Here is a 2,224-nt window from a genome sequence, read left to right as displayed (position 1 = left end):
TATATGCGCGCGCGCGCGTTGTTGTGTGTGTGTGTGTGTGTGTGTATGTAAGTAGTGTGTATTCAGTGTCGATCTAGCGATTTAGTGAAGGCGTGAGTGTGATAGTTGCTATGGTTGGACGCAGTTGCGATAACACCTCAAGTATATCGACTTGAAAACTACAATTTCTCTATTTGGATGAGGATACCTTATACTTTTTGAAATACCTTAAATATCACGCCCTTAACCATGAATATTGGTGGGGGATTGGGGAAGCCTCATATTTATATCTATATACACCTCCTGCGGGCTATGGGCTACGGCGCAATAATTTTAAATCTCCTAAAAATAGAAATTGGGTTTAAGACTTGATTGGCCCAATGGGGTGACGTTATCTTCTATTTTTATTACGTCATGCATAGTGTTTGACGAGTACATATGTTACATAAAATATTTAAATAGCGTTTGACGGCAACGTAATACGAATGGGGGGTTTTTTTTCTTGCTGTTTATAAGATCCCTGACCCTAATTTCCTGTCCTGATCCCGATTTGATCGTGGCCGGCAATCCCAAGATTCCACAAATCCTTGGCCAACCCGGAAAGCCCTGAGTCCAAAAATCCTGGTCCACAAGGTACACTAGAAACCCTAAACCCTACCCAAAGATTTAGACGAAATCTCTCAATAGTATCCTTTATTGATTTTTGGCTCGGCCCTAGTCAAAGCCCACGATTCAGGTGGTCTTAGCAATCCTCCTCTATCCTTTCATAATCATTTGTGTTAAAGTTTGAGGATTGCAAGCTACTATACTAGCCTATTTATACAATTTCCGACAGACCCGTAGCGGTCTAAAGGTCTACAACTAAGCCTAAATGTCTACGTAATGTCTACGAACTTTAAGCTCTAACCTATTCGCGATTTCTCATTAATTCTACGTTTAGTCGTTTCGCAAGGGTCATGTGTTGATGACTCTTCAAAATTCATTGGCCACAATTTTTCGACATTGTGCACTGAAATTTCGAGAATGGTCCCAGACCCAAAAACAATCCAAAATTCGGATTCCCCCGCGAATCCTGAATTTTCCCGATTAGGAGTTCCCGACTCCTACACTGTTTTACAAAAATAAAAGTAAACAAATATGTACATACAATCATAATAAAAATACACCTAAATACACATAAATATTTACTAATTTAGTATGTAAAATATTCACGCGTGATATAATGTACAATGAGAGAAGACAGACCTGAAAAACAACACGACATAAATACAAACATACAATGGTAAATATGTATCACACGTGTACATATACTACACAGTTAGTAGTATTCACAGCGATACTAACTTTATCATTATGTCCAAGTCTATTAATGTTCCCGGTCTTGGCAAGCTCCCCGGTATGTACACTACTAGTACTTTACTACCAAAGTGTTTTATCGAGACCTTTTTAAATAACTAATAAGAACATATGTAGCAGCGATTGTTGTTGTCTGCTCAGTCTTCCGTGTGTATTAATATATATGCTTTTGGTCGATGTTGCAGACGTCATAATCGAACAGACTTGTTTCGTACATACAATATTAACGTATTTGTAAGCTCTATATCTGTTATCATCTCGACGCATTATATCTGAACTTCTATAAAAGAGCGTCACATATCTGTCAGGCTACATGCCCCAATCAATCATTGTTGAATGGCTTAGCCTCGTTTCTGGTGCACATTCAATTATTGCCGAAGTCGGCGTGTCCGTGTCTCATTCCAACCGTATATATATTCATACAGCTTTCTGCCATGCTAAGATAGCCGGCGACACAATCTACATATCCGGCACACTGGGAGCGGTCGGTGAGGAGTTGAAGCTGGTAGAGGGTGGTGTAGGGCCAGAGACCACCCAAACACTGCGTAACATCGAGAAGATTCTGGAGCACTGCGGAGCTACGCTAAAGGCATGTGTCCTGGTTACCTTGTAGCCCGAGTGACTGATTCTTATTTGTTAGTATTGTATTGTACACGACGAAATGTCGGCAAGGTTCAGGTGTTCATAGATAATCCGACTTTGACTCTTACCTTTAGTATTGTACATGATGGGATGTCACTTTATACTTCCATGTTTACGTTGTAAGTACACGTTACGCCTGCCTTTATACTTCCATGTTTAAGTTGTATGTACACGTTTCGCCTGCCATTATACTTCCATGTTTAAGTTGTAAGTACACGTTACGCCTGCCGTTATACTTCCATGTTTG

The 2,224-nt window shown here is 40.0% G+C and overlaps 1 protein-coding gene across 1 annotated transcript; it reads left to right on the top strand.

Moving 5' to 3' along the window:
• Positions 1 to 1,777: 1,777 nt before the first annotated feature.
• Positions 1,778 to 1,948, top strand: SARC_14624 (hypothetical protein; the record flags this gene model as incomplete). The annotated part of the gene is made up of 1 exon (XM_014291243.1): positions 1,778 to 1,948. A coding segment is annotated over one exon (171 nt), but the record flags the coding sequence as incomplete, so codon positions are not given.
• Positions 1,949 to 2,224: the final 276 nt, after the last annotated feature.

Source organism: Sphaeroforma arctica, assembly GCF_001186125.1.
Source record: "Sphaeroforma arctica JP610 unplaced genomic scaffold supercont1.4872, whole genome shotgun sequence".
Classification (NCBI taxonomy): Eukaryota; class Ichthyosporea; order Ichthyophonida; genus Sphaeroforma; species Sphaeroforma arctica.
The sequence above is the reverse complement of the archived record's forward strand: the minus strand, read 5'-3'. Positions and strand labels throughout refer to the sequence as shown.